The 18139-nt window shown below is 43.6% G+C and overlaps 1 protein-coding gene across 3 annotated transcripts in view; it reads right to left on the bottom strand.

Moving 5' to 3' along the window:
• Nucleotides 1–12407: 12407 nt before the first annotated feature.
• Nucleotides 12408–18139, bottom strand: part of LOC308193582 (uncharacterized protein) — a 30551-nt gene continuing 24819 nt past the window's right edge. For all 3 annotated transcript variants that reach the window (XM_080588404.1, XM_080588405.1, XM_080588403.1), the window contains exon 4: nucleotides 12408–14162. In XM_080588404.1, coding sequence (XP_080444530.1) covers nucleotides 13823–14162 — 340 coding nt within the window. In that variant the 3' untranslated portion in view covers nucleotides 12408–13822. The remainder of the gene's footprint in view (nucleotides 14163–18139) is intronic.

Below are 18139 nucleotides of genomic sequence, written 5' to 3' on the forward strand. Positions count from 1 at the left end.
TTACTCCATTCTTCTAGGCAGACTTGTACCTGAAATCCAAACTCTGTCTGGCACCGAGATGGCTGCACGGAGCTGCCCTCCTGTCTCCCAAGGATGTCTGCGACAATTGGTTTTACATGTGGGGGAAAGCATTTAATTAGCAAGCTCACTGTCACATCTCCAGGCACAGGATGAGAATGAATGACCTAAAGCAGAGCGAGGGAGAGCCCAGTTGGAGCATAAGCAGCGTTTTCTGATGCAAAGGGCGTGAGGCAGAGGGCCAGGCTGCCCAGGAAGGCATGGGGCATGTGTCAGAGGAGATGAGGCACTCACCTGGGCAGTGCAGGGCAGCTCGAGCCACGGTGCCTGGTGGAACTAGGTGGGCTCAGTTTCATTATGTCTCTGCTGCAATTTCAGCGTGACACTCCAAAGGTTTCGGCAACGTGCTATCGACGCTGGATCTCATCCAGTCATGCGAACAAGCAAGCCTTCACTCAGGATTATCAACGAGAAATTCCTTCCTAGGATAAATGAATGGCTGATGATGATGAACAGATATAGCCTGCCATTGTTTTGCGGTGTTTGGTAACTATCAGAAAGTTTTCTACTCCATTTAAATAGAAATTCTTATGAAAAAGCCCTTGTGAGCCAAAGCATTACACAAAGGCCACATTCAGCTCTCTCAAAATGTACACGAAAATTGAATTAACATCCAGCGTGCTATATACAGTACCTGTGCAGTGGAGCGGCTCCCAGGCAGGCTGGGACAGAACAATGCCGCTGCCTGTTCCCCAGAGACCCCCTCTGAAATCCTCACCTACATGGTGGGGTCTTTCCACACCACATTTCACCGCAGGGGAGATCATTTGTGGCACAGGGTGCAGGCTGAATCTGGGAATCCCAGATTGGATTGGCGTTTTGGTCTCACTCCCAGCAATTGGCCCCATGAAGCAATGGGGATTGAACCCCAGTCCCTTGGCAGCCACAGGGCAAGCTTGGGCTGTAGGGGCTGGGATGTTGGTTGACATTGAGAAGTCCCCCTTGCTGGGGCTGGAAAGGGTTCGCAGGTGCACACAGGCACCCAAAGGCATCACCTCACGCGATGTCCCTGTGGCCACTGACTCTTCCCCAGATCAGGTGGGTTCGTGGCTGCGTTCCCAGGCTCGCAGCACGATTGCACATAGGAGCTCCCATCAGACACCGGGATGCCACGTATCTCTGAGGCACAGACTGGCAAAATAACCCAACCACAGCTCAACAAGCTGACCAGCTACCTCGAAATACTCATGATGAAATGCTTGCATTTTCAGGTGGGAGCACACCCTAAAAGAAACATTTATTATTAATTTTTCTTTCTCTTTTCACCAGCTCATTCACATTTATGCAATCATATCTATGTTCATCACAGAACCTATGCCACTGGGTTATATCTGAAAGCTGTGTTTCCCCAGGGACACAATCTCTGCTCCAGGGATTCACAGTGTTGCAAGAGCAAGGTGAGAACCCAACCTAAACTGATGTCTGAAAGCTCCATTTTATTGCCTGAGTGACACAATATCATCTTCATCCCTGGCTACTGGGATCTCCCGCTCCTCCTCCACCCCATCCAATGTGAAATGGTGGACATTGACTTCTCTGTACTTAATCTCACCTGAGCTTCCACCCGAAATACACCTGCACAAGCCTAGCTGCAGTAAGGAATATCACAGCACCCATCCAGTTACTCACCCCTGCACATAAGGAAGCACCAGGACAGGTGAGAATCCTGTCTGCGCTGTGTTTGAACTGATCACTGCTCTTTCCACACGTACATCAGAAATGGGACTTCAGACAGTGCTCAGACATCTATTTGGTGGTTGGGAAGGAACGGAGGATGGGTGGAAAGAGGGAGGCAGACAGAAGTCCTTCCCGGCATCCTTCCTGGTTGCCAACTTGGGATCTACTCTTCATGGTGAGGTGACATTTTTCCTTCATCTCCTTGTCCTCCTGCTCCAGCAGCCTACCCAAAAGGAAGTGGTGGCATGGCAGAGGGAAGGGAAAGGGGTGACAAGGCTGCCCATCATTCCCCCCTGGCTCGTTCCTCCTGAGGTCCTTGCTGCTCAGACACCTTCCACGTCCTTGCTCACCTCTGTTTTTTTGTTTGCTTTCTATTACAAAACTCACTACACCGATCAGCTGGCTGTCATGGTGCCAGCCATTGCACTTGGTGGTGAGGATTATCGTTACCCTTGCATTCGTGTGCAGCTGCCTCAAACAAGGATTAGCACATCGGTGTACTGGGCACCACACAAACACATAACACAAGTGGAGACGTCTGCTCTAGGAAGTGTGCAGGCTGGCCTTTAGACAATCTATCTCACAGGTGAGTAAACAAAGGGAGGAAGAGACAGATAGGAAGGCACAGACCAGTTGGAGGAGATAGATGCATACAGCTAAGCCCAAAAACTGCATCCTCGGCAGCTGGATGTGGAAACCACAACCTGGAGCCATATATGAAAAAGAAAGAAAGGAAGAAAGGAAGAAAGGAAAAAAGGAAGGCAGGCAGGCAGGCAGGCAGAAAGATCACTTTTCAATGCAGAATTACTCTGCAAGCATTTTTTTCATTCAGATTAAAAAGCCTTTTTTTTCATTAGTTGTTTGTTTGTTTGTTTGTTAGGTGGGAGGAATAATTAGACTGAAAAAAGAAATGTTACTGACCATAATGGCAACAGATCAGTTAAATCTGCTTTCAGGATTAACCTACTTGCAAGCATGGGCATGGGACAGACAAGGAAAACTTTTTCCTTCCCCCTGTGCTACATTTTTTCCCACAATTGGACAAGAGAGCTGTGGTGCGATTTGAAATCCCTTTCTTCTGGAACATTAAACACTTACCAGGCACAGAAGATTGAGTCTTTTGCTTTGATAACTACGTATGGAGGACTTGATGATAGAGATAGACTTCACAGAGGAATTCTCCGTGCAGGTTAAGGTGTCTTGGAAGATCTTTTCTAGAGATCCAGCAGCAGAATAGGGAAAAAAATATTTTCCCAAGTGGAAACTACACCAGCTGTGGTGAGGTATGCTTCAGAAAATATCATGGAAGTGAGAATGCAACTGTGGAAAACAGGAAGCTTCGGAGAGCTCAGATTTCTGGGTTGATAGGAAAGCCTGGCAAAGGAAACGGAGAGGCTGGGGAAGGTCAGCGGTCTCTAGGTTTGCTAGAGAAGGACTGGGGTTCAGGAGCATTTCTATTTGTGGAGAAAAAAACATCTTTTTGCATACAGAACAGATAAGATTCCAAACATATGAAGTGAATCCAAACCTTGCAGAAATGTTTGATATTTGCCTTCCTTTTGAGGGTCTAAATTTAATCTCTGGCTTGTGTCATCCAGATAAAGCTGGCGTTCATACTGTACCAGAAAATAAGCGTGCCTCCCCAGCTTGTTTTTTTGTTTTTGTTTTTGTTTCTGCTTTTCCTCAGCTTGAAATGCTGTAATGGAATATGCTTGATGCAGGACACATTTTCATGCACGAAGAGAAGACAGGGCCCTGATTCCCAGTGAAAGACTGTGCAGGTTACGTACCTAACACAAATTTTCCATGCTTAGAAGCTCTCTGCGCAGTGACTAATAAAACATCCTTTGTGTTACTTTCCTGTGAAAACATCTTCCCCTAGTTCTTTGCTGGCTGAATGAGGCACCATTGAAGCCGTTTGGGCGAAAGTAATCAGTAGAACATCAGACCCAAACTGCGACACAAAGCAGTAGTGGGGTCATTGAGAGGGAGAGTGACAATAACTTCTCATTTTAAGTAAAAAGTATCATGTAGAAAAAAGAAATAGAAGTACCACACGTTGGAAATGGCATCCTGCAGTTAGTCACCTTTTCTGGGATCTTTCAGGACCTTCTGCTTTGCCACAAAGAAGAAAAATTGCTTTCACTGAAAGTCAAATATCTGCACACCAAAAGACATGTATGCAATTTAACATGTGTTTCTTCCTGGATACTGGGCTTACATCCTTAGGTGGTGTAAATCCACATGGCTACATCATTCACAAGGGGGTTTCGTTCAAGGGAACATCTCTTTCTTCCTTTCATTTTTGCCCACAGCCTATTCTCTATGAAACTTTTGCAATTCTTCATTTGGGAGCCCTCCCATCCGTTAAACACATTGGTAGCAGCAGTCATAATTCTGCAGAGTTGCAGTTCTACTTGGTCAACCTCCTTTTTGACCATCTGGGGACAAACCAAAATTCATCAGCCTCAGCTGCTGGGCAATACCTTCCTACATCCAGCAGTAAGAGTACCAGTTCCCACAAGCTGCTGGTACCAGTCTCTCTTCCCAGCCCACAGCCCCATTTCTTCTGCTATTTCTTATGCAATTTCTTCACTTCTGTGAAGTGAATGGTCCCTTGCAAGCCCTTTGGGTTCAAGATCTCTGATATGGAAAAAGCTAAGTTAAATGCCATTAGGGTTTATACCCCCTTCCAATACACAGTTTTCCAGACTTTCACATATCAAGTCTTGCTGTTCACATTAGCAGCAGAACTGTCAGCTCCTTTTAGTAATTCTCCAAAACTTGTGGTTTGTTCACATATTGTGTCATGGGGTTTTACAGGATAATTCCACCAAGCATTATAAAACCATCACTTTTTCTCAGAATAAAGATGGAAAGGCTGAGTGTAACTTTCCTGCCCGTTCTCGGTGCTCTAATCTCACTCTCATGCCTTTTTGTTGATCTCCTCTATATCCCTCTTTTCACCTGCACAGTTTCTCCTGATAAGCAACATTAAGCCATGTTTAAAAACATATTTACATAATTTAAAAACATAAAAGTGATCTAACTTCTCAAGAAAAGCCACACACACAACTTTTTTTGGCTGCATTTTTACTCAACTTTGTCTTGGTTGTAGTTAGTGGTTTGGCAGCTCTTTGTGTATTTTTGGATCAAACACTCACGCCAGGGAACACAAAGGGTCCTGGTATGAAATTCAGAGGAAGACCTCAAAGAGGGGTATTTATTTTTGTTAAAAATAGCTCAGCCCATCTCTATCTGTATTGAAATTGGCAAAAGAATGGGTATGATTTTCATTTTTTTGTAATGCTTCATTTAAAACATTTGATAAAAATAGTCAATAACAAAAAAGCTAGTTTATTTTTACTGCAATGCAATTTTTTCTCTTGCTGTTCAAGTCCTAGATGACAAATATAGGCCATGGGGATGGTCTGCTAAGAGGAAAAGCAGAAGACTTTTCCTTCTCATTTCCACTAAACTGAGCATGCAGCTAAAAGCCTGCCAACCTCTTCATCTGGTATCTTCTTTTCTTTCTGGTATCACCTGTACACCACTCCAGATCCCATCTTCATATATATATGTATATATACACACACACACACTTATTTTCATGCTTATGTCTGTGCTGGAGACTTTCTCAATTACTCTGCATTTTGCTCAGGAAGATTTAACTTTGAAAGAGACTTTTGCAAGCCTAGTGGCCACTATCTCAACAAACAGCATAGCCTAAGGCATCATTTAGGAAGGGCACCTCCTGAATTTTTATTTACGTGTGTATTAGATCACATTTTTCTCTGCTTGATGTGGTGTCCTGCTCCTGAGAGTTCTGGCACATAGTAAGATCACCATGAAGGATGTGGTGGAGAAAGCAGTCTTTGTGAATGAGAGATGCCCTTTATTTGCTCTCCATCAGTGCTTCCTCATCAGTGAGCAAGGTGGAAGGCTAAACCTCCCAGGCCCAGCTGCCAAAAAACACTTATGCCCCATCAATGAATGATGTGGCCATGCTGATTTACACCTCTTAATGACAGCAGCTAGTACACAGAATGAGGTAGAGTTTTCATGTGATGCATAGGCACCAAGGCATCCCTATCTGACTAATTGTTAGTAGGAAGTCAGCAATACTGTCAGGTACATCCAAGGGGACTTGAGCTCTGCAACGAGCTGTGACTAGGGTCAGCAGCCCTTCAGAGGACTGTGCGACACAGGACCATGCAGTGCTGTGCATGGTGCTGTACAAACACAGCAGAACAAAAGTTACTCCTTGCCCTGAAGGGTTTCGATGAGAGAAGAAAAGATTCTTCACCGAAAAAAAAAGCCTCACCCCAGACATTCAAGTGCACAGTAATGAGTCATCTGGTCAAATGTTGTAGTGGTACCTGAGAAAGAGGTGGTTTCTCAGGCCAGTGGCAAAAATCCTCCTGCCACAGATCATTCATAACACTTGTACTCCACTGAGGCAGATCTTATATAAAAATAAAAAATGTATTGCTCTCATGCTTTTTTTTTTTTTTTGCCTTTTTTTTTTTTCCCAGGAGACTGGTGAATGCAGCATATCGTGCCATGACCAGCACATTAGCTCTGCACTGGTGGGTGTGGAAGACATCAGGAAATCACTGTGTGTATTTTTAGGCCACTTGAGTTCTGGCAGTATATACCCTGGGATTTCAGTTCAGTCAGCTTCCAGCTATACCATCTTAAGCCGTGCCGAAGGGAATGAATATACTCTTCCATTTGATACTTTCCACAATAAAGCCAGGGAATTTCTCATAAATCACATTCTCTCTAGAGCAAACTGTGAAGTTGGGGAAGGGATAATGGCAACAACTTTGATTTATTTTTCTTCGTCCAGCTTACATTTCTGATCTTCACAAAAGGATATAGAAACTGCAAAAAACTTTCCATAACGTAATGCAGTCATCCAGAAATCAGACAAACAAAAACCACAGGTTCAGCAGAGAGACTCTGCCTTTCTGTACTCTGCGGAGGGTTATTTCTTTTTCTAAGGAAGCATATTCAAGAGTAGGCCATGCACACCACACAAAGGGAAGATCACATTTCCTTCCACCCTCCAGGTTTCTTTTGTTAATAATAATTATAAGCCAACACTTAGCCTTGGAGTCACATGTCTACTGGTGAGAGATGGGCTCTGTCTCTAATCTCAGTCCTCCTCTCCCATTATTGTTTCATTGACTACTATTGACTTTATAGCGCGGCTGGAAGCCAGAAATGAATGGGAGAACTGGGATGGCAAAACTGGTGGGGCAGGTTTCCGTGGCCAATGTTGCAACAGGCAGAAAATAAATAAATAAATTAAATAATGCCATTTATCAACAGCCAGGATCCAGGTCCTTCTAGGGTCACTGTGCACATGTGTCACAGCTGGAGGACAATGGTCTAGAAGACCTATTCAAGTCTTGGAAATACAATTTCAAATCCACAAGCATACTCCACACCTGACATTAACCAACTCACATGGCCTCTAGAAGCCCAGTTGAAGGAAACTCATCTCCAAATCACCTTTTTTTTTTTTTTTTTTTTTTTTTTCAAATCAGACCTTCAGATGGCATCCTCAAACACCATTAATTCAGAACAGTGAAATAATATTTCCAGGAGGGAATTCCTAACATGATGGAGTTGCCATCATTCGACATTCTGGAAAGGAGAGCCAGAATGAAAGCTGTGTTCTTGCTGACAACATTCAAGGGACTAGATTCTCAAGCTGCAAGAATGGGCCCTCCATATCACAGTCATTTAAATGCATGAGCTGAGATTCACTCCCAGGATCTTCCTCAGTTGTTTTAGTGACCCAGTCTTAATCTGATCCACTACATCCCCAGCAGAGGGAGGGATTAGATTCTGCCAGGAGAGCATGCAGAAATGTGTGTGTCCACCATAAGCACAGTTAGCAAGTTGGTAATCTCCTCATTGCAGCATATGTTTTGGGTCATATGATGGTAAAACAACCTCACTGTTTACACCCAGCTCACCTATGCTTTGCTGGCCCTGCTCCACTATGGATAGCAGAGCTGTCCCATAGAAGACAAATGCAGCTGAGACTTCAGAGGAAGTTCTGAACCATCCCACTCTGCCTCCTTGGTAGGAGCATCAGCTACCCCAAGCCATGTCATGCTTTGCTCCAGGGATATGCTACCCTTTGAACGGAGTGGGACTGATGGTAGGATATCCCTTCTACTTAGTAAGGGGACATCTGAGGCTGGCTCAGAGAAGGAAAGGATATGAAGAGAAGAAACTAACCCCTCTGGCTGAAAGCTAAGGGATCTAGCAGGTACTCGGCCCCTTCACCCAAGGATGGACTCAGTGTTTGGTCCATGTTAAGTAGAGTGGAGGGGTCACCGTTGAGTTAAACTGAGCACAGAGGCTATGCCTGACAGGAGAAGCAGCAGCAGGGTGCAGAGTACGATGATACAGCTTTCAACAAATGGTCCAGGATACAACCCTGATTTTAATCAAACAGTTCAGCCAGACCAGACAGAACTGCTTCCAGCTCAGTCTGGCTATACCACTCTCTGGAAATCACACCTCCTTAAAGGCAATTTGAGTCACTTACTCACAAATGAACTTACCTGAGTTTTCTTTTGAGATCTGAGATTCTTATAACAGTAACCAGTGATCCCACTAATCTGCATGATCTTCAGGGCACTTCAGAGTGACATAGGATGCTAGCCTTAACATATAGTTGTCCATGCACTGTTCAGAACTATGTGACAGTCTCTCAATTCAGAAGGAGTTGCACGTTAATTTCTTGTACGACTTTCAAGTGGTTGCTTACATCCAAGTAATCAAAAGTTAACAGTACTTGCTATGTTTTCACAAAGTAAATTTAAACTCACTACTACATGTGGACTGCACTAAGTACTGTATGTAGACATTTAGGACAGTTTCCATAAAGCTGAGGTGTTTAGAAGAAAGGACTTCAAACAGGAAAAAATAATAATGTGGAACATTATTGTTCCTCAAGCAATGTTCAGAGACGTGCTGGTGGTAACTCTGCAAAATGAACTAAGAGGGATATTTGAACTCAGAAAGGAAATTGAATTGTGAAATGGACATTGGCATGAAGAAAATAGGGTGGGAAGTCATATCCTTTGAGAAAATAACATGGATAACTACACAATAGGTACTGGAGTGTACATTCTTCTAGCAAGTTTCATTGGTGACTAAAAGCTCATGATTCAACATCATGTGGAGCAGCACAGATTGCAGAAGATTTTGGGGGCCCCTGGAAAGGATCGAAAGGAAAGAAGAGTTCAGATAACCCACCAACAATCCTTTCAGCCCCATCAGTGACAGAACACAAGAATGAACTAACTGCTGGTTGGTTAAGGAGATGACACTGAAGGTCTGAGTTTTGAGGGGCACTAGGTCACATCCCCTGTATAAACAGGATGACAGGCATATTGCTGGTGCAGGAGAACTAATCTTCCTAGCCTGAGTCTAGCAGCAATCAAGGCATTACACAATGCAAGAACTGTGGGTTAAGGAACTACAAACAAGCTTGACATGTTGCAAAATGATTTAATCATGTGACAAAGAATGTGAAGAGAAGACGTTTTCCATTTGCTTTTAAGTAGACATTAGTCGTCTGGGTAGCAGGCAAGAGGAATTGGAAATTCTCATTAGTGAGAAGAAATGTGATATAATCAGCATTACTGAAAGCTGCTGGTTTCAATTTGCATGATCGGAATGTTAAAATAACTGGTTATAACCTGTTTAGGAAAGATAGAGTCGGTGAAAATGGACCGTGTGAATCATGCCATAAAATCATACGATAGAATATGAATTACTCCACAGCCTCTGTAAGAATGCACAGAAAGAAACACTGTGCTACAGGGGACTTCCATACGCTGGGAGCTCCAGACAGCCACTGAGAAAAAATCCCGATTTGGGGAAAACTATTGGCTATTTTCTAACACAAGGAGCCATCATGTGGTAACTCTCCTGGACTTCATTCTGACAAAGATGAATTAATTACTGGGCTGAGAGTTGACGGTTGTCAAGGGAACAGTGTGGATGACCTGATTATATTCAATATGGGCAAATAGACGGCTGTCCCTAACTGTTACTTCAAAAGAGCTAATTTCTCAAACCCAAAGTAAATTAGGAATAAACATGGTTGTAAGGAAAAACTGAGACAGAAAAAAATGTGAATGAAAGTAGGATGTCCAGGAAAATTGTATTTGATGGCCAATAGCTGCAAGCCTACAAAAATAACTAGTGCAGCATTAGACAAAAGCTTTGTGGCAAAGTTGAGAATAATAACTGGGAATAATAAAAATAAAAATAAAAATCACTAAGCAGATAAGAAAAAAATGTCTGTGTAAAACTTGAGAAAAATGGTAAGAGTATCTATGGAGAAAAAAATACAGCTAGTAGAACCCAAGGCCACCAGAATGACATTTTCAAAAGGATATTCAGAACAAAAGAAACTGCAGTAATCACCTGAGCCTATTAACTGGGTGAAGATAGTAAAAGCAGTAATGATAACATGAAAAGGCAGAAGTAGTTTAGTAAATATTCCTGCTTTGGTGTTAAACATCTTGGGAAGTTGAATGTCTATTAGAGGCAAAGCATTTCTAAAGCACCAGACCCAAATAATCTGCATTCAGGAATCAAAAAATTGTTAGCTGAAGTCTGTTGGGATTAATTTTGAAAGTGCCTTGTGAAACGGGAGATTCCAGACAACAGAAGGAACACTAACACGATGCCAGTTCAAACAGGGCAAGCTGGATGAGCAAGGTAACTATAGATCACTTACCCTAACCCCAGTCCAAGCAAAATGGAAAAACTGACATAGGGCTCAACTGATAAAGAATAAAAGGACAAAAAAGCAGTTAATTCCAATAACATGACATTGTGGAAAGTATGTTTCATCAAGCAAATACAGTTGCACTCTTTCGATGAGATTACAGGAATGGCCAGTGAAGTCACTAGTCAACTACTATGTGATAGTCCTTGGTGAAGTGTCTTCCTTCGCACCACATAACAGTCTGATTACAAATTAGCATAATCAAATGTCAGGAAAGCACAGGTGAAATGGCATGAAGAACAAACTGACTGACAGATTTAAACCACCTGTCAACAGAGAGCGCTTGCTGAAGGAGGATGCATTGCTGGTGAGATTGGTACTAGGCTCTGTACTGCTCAACATTTTCATCAATGAGCCGGAAGCTTGAAATTACCGCTGATAATCATTTGTTGATGACACAAAGACTGGCAGATGGGTAAACAGTGTCGAAGGCATGGCAATCACACCGCCTGACTGTATCACTTGATAAATTGGGCCCTTCAAACAACACATGCTTGATGAGGCAAATGCTAATATATGCATCTAGGAATAGGGAATGCAAGCCGTTCATTCATAGGGATGACATTCTGGAAAGGGATGATTCTGAAAAGGATTAAGGGAGAGAAGAGGACAACTGAGCTTACCAAGACTAGGGCTCTCTTAGAGCTGATACAACTCCTTGAGATATAAAAAAGGCTCATAGGAGAAGGTGATATTTCTATGGTATTGTTGAAAAAATGCCAGAATGCCACAGTAAATGCTGCTTTTTTTTTTTTTTTTTTTTTTAAGACACTTGAGCTTTGAGGAAGGCTGCTTCTAAAGGAATCACATAGAAGATTTTATGGATGGAGGATTTTTTCTTATAGAGCAAGACTTAGAAAAGAAAAAAATTAGTCCACAAGGGCCACAATTAGCCAAAAGGGCCTGCATCAGGCCAATCAAAACAGGGCAGAGTTCAAAGTTTAATCAGGTAGCTCAAGGTTTTGTCTACCCAAGTTTTGAAAATCTCCATCAATCTCCAATGCTTTATTACTCTCCACAATGAGAACTTCACGTCCAGTCAGAAAATGTCTTTGCTGCAACTTTTATCCATTGCTTCTCATACTTCCATAGTGCTCCTCCATGAAAAGTCTGTCTCCATCTTCTCCATAACCTCACAGTATGTAGTGGAAAAATATAAGCAGCTTCCCCTTTGCCTTTGCTTCTCCAGGCTGAGCAAACCCAGTTCCCTCAACCTCTCCTCACACACTATATGTCCCAGCTGCCAGCTATTTCAGTGGTCCTCTGCTGGAATCTCTCCAGTTTGCCAGTATCTTTCTTGTGCTTATAGAGCTCCATTTGTTTTGTCTATCTAAAGACAGAGTGAGAGAAGATTTGATGACTTGAGGCATCTGTAAGCTAGAAGAAAAGAAAGATCAAGCATCTACAAATGAAAGCTGAAGCCAGATAAATTGGATTACAGTGTGGGTGCTTAGCTACTAAGCAGACAGTGCAGGTGGTGGATTCTCCATTTCTTGATATCTTCAAATCAAGGCCAGATGCTTGTATGAATATTTTTCTTCTACTGAGCAGCACAATCTTGCCTAGGCTCAAAGCAAGGCTAACACATGGGAAATCATGAGTTGGTGATATGTGAACTGCAGGACCCAACTGACTCCAAGCTATGAAATATATTTTGGAATAGTACATTAAAGGCCCAAGCCACTGTAAATTTATAAAATAAAAATCCCAGACTGACTAGCAAGAGAAATAAGAGAAGGAAAGAAGAAACTATATATGCTGTATATTGGATAGAACAAAGGAGAAGTCAATAAATATGTATGTTTCTGACTGTGGTCCCTGGTTGGGCCCTCGGTGGACTTCTGGAGCCTGTGTCTCAAAAGGCTTTCATAGCCTCTCAGAGGAAGGTCTTATAGCTGAACAACCTTTAGCCCTAAGGACCAGTTGCCCAAGACACTCCAGTTCCTTAAAATACTGTCTTCTGGAGCCAAAAGTGTGTGATTGGTCTGAAGCCACCACTTGCCTTTTCAAGGATATATAATAGATACAAGTACACAGATGTATTCTTTGCACAGAGATGTTGAACACCGTTGGTCTTTACTCAAATGGCAGAGGTGGCATATCTGATCCTCAGAAAACAATCTTCATCCAGAAAGGAGCACCTTCCCCCCTATTTCTCACCCAAAGGCAATGAAGTGAATCTGTGTCAGTTTAGAGTGTAATCTCAGATTTAGGAGATTTACAAACACAGTCAGTGGAAGGAAGAGTTGATGTGATTTACCTAAGCTTCAGTGACGCATTTGGCTTGATATCACACGATATTTTTATTAAGGAAATATGTAATAAAAGGCAACTTTAAAACTGATTAACAATCAACAGATAGGCTTTCAAGTGTCATTCTAGATCAGGAGTTATCATTATGCTCACATATTTCCTGCAGAATTCCCCCAGACATCAGCTCTGAGCCCCCTGCTATTTAACATTTTTATTGATGACCTAGAAGAAGATGTAACTCAGTTAATAATAAAGTCTCATCCATCCTTAGAGAGATGTGACAAATGTGTTTGGCATGACAGATTGCCCTCTGAATAAGCTTATACTTCTCCAAAGTTTAGAGGGAGGCCAGAAAACCAGCTCAGAACAGAGGTGTAATTTTAGGTAGGTAGTTAGACTATGGTCTCCATAGGTCATACCTGCACACTCTGCAGTTCTTAGCTTTGGAAGGCCTTCTTCTGCTGCAGCTTTACTGAAGGTGTAAGAGTGCAACTGTCTGGCTGTTTCTTGTGAGCTGACAAGCTATGTCAACACATGATGGCTCTGAAGAAGGGATTTTATTGTCCAGTGGTAGTGACTAGAAGCAGAGGTGGCTGTATAAACACAAAAACTTGACATTGCCCACAGTATGTTTTTCTGTTTGACATTTTTGGGACAAAGCTCTACCTGCTTTGGCTCACAGATCGTGTCTGGGAAAGGGGAATTAGAGGCTTCACCAAACTGTATAGCAACAAGTGCCCAGGCCGAAACGCAGGCTGTAGGCATGGTAGGAGGAGGCTGGGAATTTTATATGGAAGTTTAGAGCTCTGCTGATTTATTGTCTGGCAACGTGCCTACTACTCAACAAACAGGTGGCTCCAGGAGCCCTTCCAGTGAAGGCACACTGCAGGGATCTGGTACGCCTCTCCAGAAGAAAGTTAGAGCTTTGCTGCCGTTTTACATAAGACATTTGCTTTTGCAAGAGAAAACAGCACCAGCCATAGTTTATAGCAGTCTTGCTTTCTTGAACCATTTGTGGCTTTTCACATCCGTTACAGGTCCTTTTCTCTGAAGGATGATTTTCAGGACTTTGGGAGGTGTCCTGTATGATACAGTTTTATGTCTGGTGGTACACAGAGTATATCTGTTCCTGTTGGAGAAGCGATGGTTGTCCATCTGTCCAGGACTGTGGAAAAGTAGGCATGATGACCAGAAAGAAACTATTATGCTCCAGCACTCTGGTGAGGCCCTTCCTTCCCAGGACTGGCATTCCAGGCTGCGATCTGGGTTCCCCTTGTCGGGATGGTCGCTGAACCAGGCCTTATCTTGGAGAGATTCGGGTATGCTGCAGAATCAAATACATCAGAGAAACCCAATCAGGTAGAGCAATAGGCTTGCACTGCTAGCTCAAATCTGTGTGCTGGGATGCAGTGATTCGCACACAGTATTATGGCGAACAGTGCAGAGGTTTACACACAGCAGGACTAGCTACGTGCACCTTTTACTTCCCACTTTGTGTTACAACCCAGTCCTCCTTCTAGGAGGACGAGCATCTGAATTCTTACTCTGTCATGGCCACTCCACTTAGCTATTCAGTGGGACAAATTCAGAATAGTAATAGCTGGAAAACAACCATTATAGCCCGAATCTGCACAAAGCTGTGGGCTTACTCTACAAAGGGGTGACTTTGTTTTCCTCTCAATCTGGTTTTGATGTTCTCTTTCTCCTTCCTTTTATGCAAAGCTCTCTACCCCAGAAGGCAGGCAAGCAGCCAATCCACCTCTCTGCCCCACTCCAAAATAAATGTTAGACACTAAAGAATGCACAAAAGGGAACTCTGAAAGGGTTTGCAGAAAGGGCTGGTTTTTGTTGGTTTTGTTGTTGTTTTTCCTAGTTTTGAGGGGTTTTGTGTGATTTCCACAGCACACTCTGCTGAAGTTCTTAAACTGGCTCAGCCTGACCATCTGACAGGTCAGAGGACATCTGCCACATGGATAGACCTGATGATACATTAAAAATGCCACACACCTTTCCTCTGTTATATTCCTCCTCTGACTGAAACAACATACCATGGGCTGATAAAATGAGTGTTATGCTGAGAGATTTGTCCAAAATTTGGATACCTCTGTGGCAGAACTGAAATGTTACTTGTTAGATCCATATCCAGGGAGATGCAGACCTGGCATAGCTCCACCCAAGGCCAGATTCTCATCTGGAAAAAAATCCCTTGACTGCAGCAGAGCTAAAAAGATTTACAGCAGCTGGAGATGTATGCCTACACTGCATGTCATAATGTGCGTATGGATCGGATGCTTTGCTTGTCCTAGGCAAACGAAGGAGTCTCACTTGCTGACAGTTATTCACTGACCATTCCTCCTTTCTTTGAAGCAATATGTCTCACCTATCAGGTTCCCAAATTTACACCATTAGAGGAAGACTGAGAACCATTGGGCTTGAATGGTGACTGTATCCCGGCTGTGATACTGCTCTTAGAGACGCAGCCCAAATTGCCCACAGTGGGAACACCAGCCTCTCAGCTAAGCAGGCACCATCCCAATGCACAGTGAGGAGAAGACATGGAGTCCCTGTAGCACAACTTGCTTCCCAGTGTGCTCTACAGAGGTGCCACCAAGGCTGCAAGGACAGGCAGCCCCTCAAAGCGCAGACGGGCTCTTGCAACCCTTGGTGCCACAGTTGCATCTGCAGATGGCCAGTGCCTGGATGGCTCAGATCCAGGCTCCCTCACAAATAAAGCACAGAGATACTGGAACTCCAGCTGTTGTGCCCAAATTCCGCTGTCTGCTGCAGGGAAAGACAGATTGCTCACAAAAGGGCAAGTGTGAGCGAATGGCCAAAGAGATCTGTTCTCCCCAATCCATCAAATATTTCCATGTGCTCCGTTCCAAAATATTGATGTGCCGAGCCTTGAGAGTTTTATATTTAGCAAGGAATATAAATCACAGATGCAGGGGGCAGCTTCTGTAATGTTTCCTGGCTTATCAGCTGTACTACTAATAGCTCAGAGGGGCTTGTAAATTGGACTGTGAATTCCACAGTGCAAGCCATTTACCTTCGGAGTAGGCTGGGAAGCGCTTTCTGGTGACAGGTCCTCTGGGGCATGTCAGGATCCTCCTGGCAAGTCTCCCAGGGGGCTGTGAGGTGTCAGTGAAATAAATGGGACCCACTTATTCAAAAGGTGGTGACGCCAGCACATGGATTTCCCTGGATGTGCGCTGAGGATCTGTGTGCAGTGTCCCTGTGATTGCTGCATTCAAAAGAGAGCCATTGGGGAGACGGAGGGGGCTCCTGGGATTATTTGACCTTTGCTGGAGTCCCAGCAGGCATACAGGAGTGCTACCTCACCCCAGAGATGCACAGAGGCTTGCTGCATCCTTCTAAAGGCCATGGCTCATGTCCCGAGGCAAAAAGTGATAAAGAAGCCAGAGGGCTGGACTCATTCCTCTTTTTCTTTCCTCTTTGTTGCTTGCTTGTTTTCTCAGCTAAGGAGCCTCACACAGGTCCTATTCCTTGCATGGGTAAGTGGCTTGTAAATTCAGCATTTCGGATAAATAGCCTGAGATCTCAGGAACGCTCACGTGAACGACAACAGCCTTTCCCTGGCTGGGAAAGTCAGCAGCCTTCCCTGCACATTCACGAGTGATGCACTGGTATGTTCTTGCAAGGAAGTTTTGAGGCCTTCTCCTTTGTAATTCAATGTTTTATGCCTCTGAATAACTCAGTGTTTGGTTTAATAATAATGCTTTGTACTCCCATAGCTCCATCCATCCAAGCACCAAGAATCGGTTTACCAACATCAAAGCATCTGTCCTCTTGCATTGAATTTTGGCATCAACTGATTTTCTTAAAATCCACGTTCTGACAGATTTCCCCTCTAGCAGCTTGTACTGGCCTTTAAAAATTCTTCTAAGCAGAATTTGAGAATGGTTTGCCTGCTTCCCTCTTGAGTTCACAGCAAAACTTGCCAAAAGGGAGAAAGTGTGCATCCAACACAATGACACTAACTCGCACAGCGTCCTGCCAAACGCAAGGAGCGAACAGCCCGAAGGAGATAACCAAATACTGGCTTATTCTATTCACAGGGCTCATTCACTAACAGCCAGATTATAATTTTAGCAATAGGAGGTACCCGGCTTTGGACAGATGGGATCTGTGAGCTGGCGTGTCCCTCCCAGAGCTGCATTGTGACCCCATGCAGAGAAGCGCTCGCATCACTGAAGCAAACACAACAGCACCAGGCCCGAGGAGCTGCCGGCTGGGCTGGCCTCACAGGAGCTGCATCCACAATGTTTTTGCATTCAGTTGTCTCAGGTTTAGTCAAAGACTCTTTAGGTCCTTTGAAAAAACAAAACTGCCTTTGCATCTTTTCTGAAGACTCTGGAGATTTTTGGACTGCTCCCTCTTGTCTAAGCTGTGCTTCACCCCATGGTCCTGCCAGGACCAGCAGCAGAGCTTTTCCAGGTATTGATGCATGGATGTTCTTTTGCAACTGCATGCAATAATACCCACCGGACCTCAGAAAACTTGCCTGTGGTCTCTTACAGTAAGGGTTTTGTCAAGCACATTTTCCTTTGTTCCTTTAATTGTCCCCAATAATTACTTTGTTTTAGGGCTGACTACCCGCACAGCTGCAGCATCCACAGTACAAATGTCTAAAGGCATGGCTTCTTTGTCTGTAATGTACCCAAATCTCACATCATTGGCGGGCTGACAGAAGCACCATTCTATTGTGCAATGGGATTTTATTCCATTTACTTTCCGTGAACTCTGTTAACTTTGTGCAGGGCTCTGTTTGCGCTCCCGTGTCTATTTTAAAATGACACACCTTGTGGACTTCTGTCATTCAAAATTTTACGAATACTTCACCCTGATCTTTTTATGACATGTTGACTGTCGAAGCTAACAACAACACTTTGTCATGGTTTTCTCCTTCTCTGTTGCCTCTGGCAGAGCTTATTTAACTCTTTCTGTGTAATTAATCTCTCCTTTGCAGACTTTCCTTACCACAGATCTCGAAAGATATCTACTGCACACCTATGTTCTTATAAAATTTGCTGCCCTAATCCTTTGCTGAAGCTGTATTTTTGTCACCAATGTCTTTCCTGTGGCCACCAGATTTCCTGGATGTTATGCTCCCAGTCCCATTAGCTTCTTATCTGTATTATTGCTCCGAAAGGAACCTTAGGAGTTTGGACCCCACGGTGCTGAGAGCTGCATAAAAACAGCCTGGAACAACAACGGTGCTTGATCCCAGAGATCTAACAAATCTTTTTTTGGCTCATGTTATGTTTTAATGCCTTCACA

This window comes from Anser brachyrhynchus (assembly GCF_964034855.1).
Source record: "Anser brachyrhynchus genome assembly, chromosome: 3".
NCBI lineage: Eukaryota > Metazoa > Chordata > Aves > Anseriformes > Anatidae > Anser > Anser brachyrhynchus.